Source organism: Rosa chinensis, chromosome 7, assembly GCF_002994745.2.
Source record: "Rosa chinensis cultivar Old Blush chromosome 7, RchiOBHm-V2, whole genome shotgun sequence".
NCBI classification, from domain to species: Eukaryota; Viridiplantae; Streptophyta; class Magnoliopsida; order Rosales; family Rosaceae; genus Rosa; species Rosa chinensis.
Genome location: NC_037094.1, coordinates 45,584,777 through 45,586,194, shown reverse-complemented (window position 1 = coordinate 45,586,194; position 1,418 = coordinate 45,584,777). Strand labels below are relative to the sequence as shown.

General features: G+C 40.8%; 1 protein-coding gene across 1 annotated transcript; it reads left to right on the top strand.

Annotated features, from left to right (window-relative positions):
- On the top strand, positions 1-1,081 carry LOC112180848. The gene is made up of 2 exons (XM_024319410.2): positions 1-788; positions 881-1,081. The coding sequence occupies exons 1-2, from the start codon at positions 415-417 to the stop codon at positions 888-890; spliced, it is 384 nt and encodes a 127-aa protein (XP_024175178.1). The 5' UTR covers positions 1-414; the 3' UTR covers positions 891-1,081.
- Positions 1,082-1,418: the final 337 nt, after the last annotated feature.

The window sequence follows — 1,418 nt, the reverse complement described above, 5'->3', positions numbered from 1 at the left end:
ACCTAACAGAGAAGCCATGTGAATATAAACCCACTACTTGCAATGAAGGGAAATCCATTTATCACTTGTTCATTACCTCCTGTTAAACCTTCTTCTTCTCAAACCAACCCAAATCAACTCACTGTCTTTGCTTTTGTTCATCATGCCTTCATTCATGATTTCACTCCTTGCCTGGGGCTCTGACTCTTCCTCTCTGCTTCTGAAGGACCTGAAGGGCCATCATGATCCACTACCAGATTTTGCTGATGAAGGGTCACCAGTTGGATATTGTGGCTGGAATGTTGAACATGGCTTGGTTCCCTTTTGATGACTTGATGATGTACGAACGTGACATCGAGGTGGCCAAAGATTTGGAGTTAGCAGCAGCACTGGATCTGCACCAGAGATCAGCTTGGGCCTTGGGAAGGCAGTACGATGTATTTCCTTGGTGGTGATGAGCGACAATGGGAGATCGTGGCCATGGACGAGCACTTGCAGAAGAGATGGACAACAATATGTTCTGATCATGGAGTGTATTTCCAGGCTAGTATTGTTCACATGGAGCCAAGGCCATTTCCAGCTGAGTACCTTACCAAGTTTGAAGAGGTTTCCAATGAGCTCTTTGCTTATGAGATGTATCAGTCCTTGTTGAAGCTGGAAGTTGTGGAGGTCAACTCTGTGGATCAACTGACTTTCCTCATTCGGCTCCGTGAGAAAGAGCCAAATTGGGAGTTTCAACTTTCCATTGCGGATGAAACAGAGCATCAAGCAATAGAGGAGATGTCAGAGGAGAATAACATCATTGTGAGGTATATTCCAAGTCCAATTATCATGTAATTACTATTATAATTGTTAATCTCCTCAAAAACTAATCCCTTGCTCTGTTTTTCTTTTTAATTAGGAGCGATTGACATACTGATGTTGGCTAAAGGAAGGTGTGTGAGTGGCTGCGGCATGGATTTGAAGTCAGTTAGTTTCCTAATTAGTATTCCTACTAGATCGATGTGGAACAATTATGAGATCGTTAGATCTAAATTATCTTTAATTATTATTATTAGTAGTGATGGACCAAATGATGATCTGTAATGATTTACTTTGCTTATTGATGATCTGGCATTTTCGTTTGTGTTCTTGGCCTAATGGCCTAATGGTTTGTCTTTCTTGGCACTAGGGGAATGCTTCCCCACCCATCTGTTGCAATTTGAGCGCTTTTGCTAGGCCTCAAACCTGTTCACATAGTTTCGTATAGCTATTTGGTAGGCTTGTGCAACTTGAAAGCAAATCGCATACACTAAAACTGGCAGATCGAGTTCATCATTGCAGAACACAACTTTGTGTTTTACTAGTCCACCTAGTTCGAGATAAATTCGTTTTCGACTGTTGTGAATATCATTATTTATGTCATTTAGAAGTTAGTAATATGTTATATATATATATAT

What these genes read in the sequence shown, in the direction of transcription:
- LOC112180848 (XM_024319410.2), top strand. Translation starts at nt 415, where the DNA reads ATGTATTTCCTTGGTGGTGATGAGCGACAATGGGAGATCGTGGCCATG.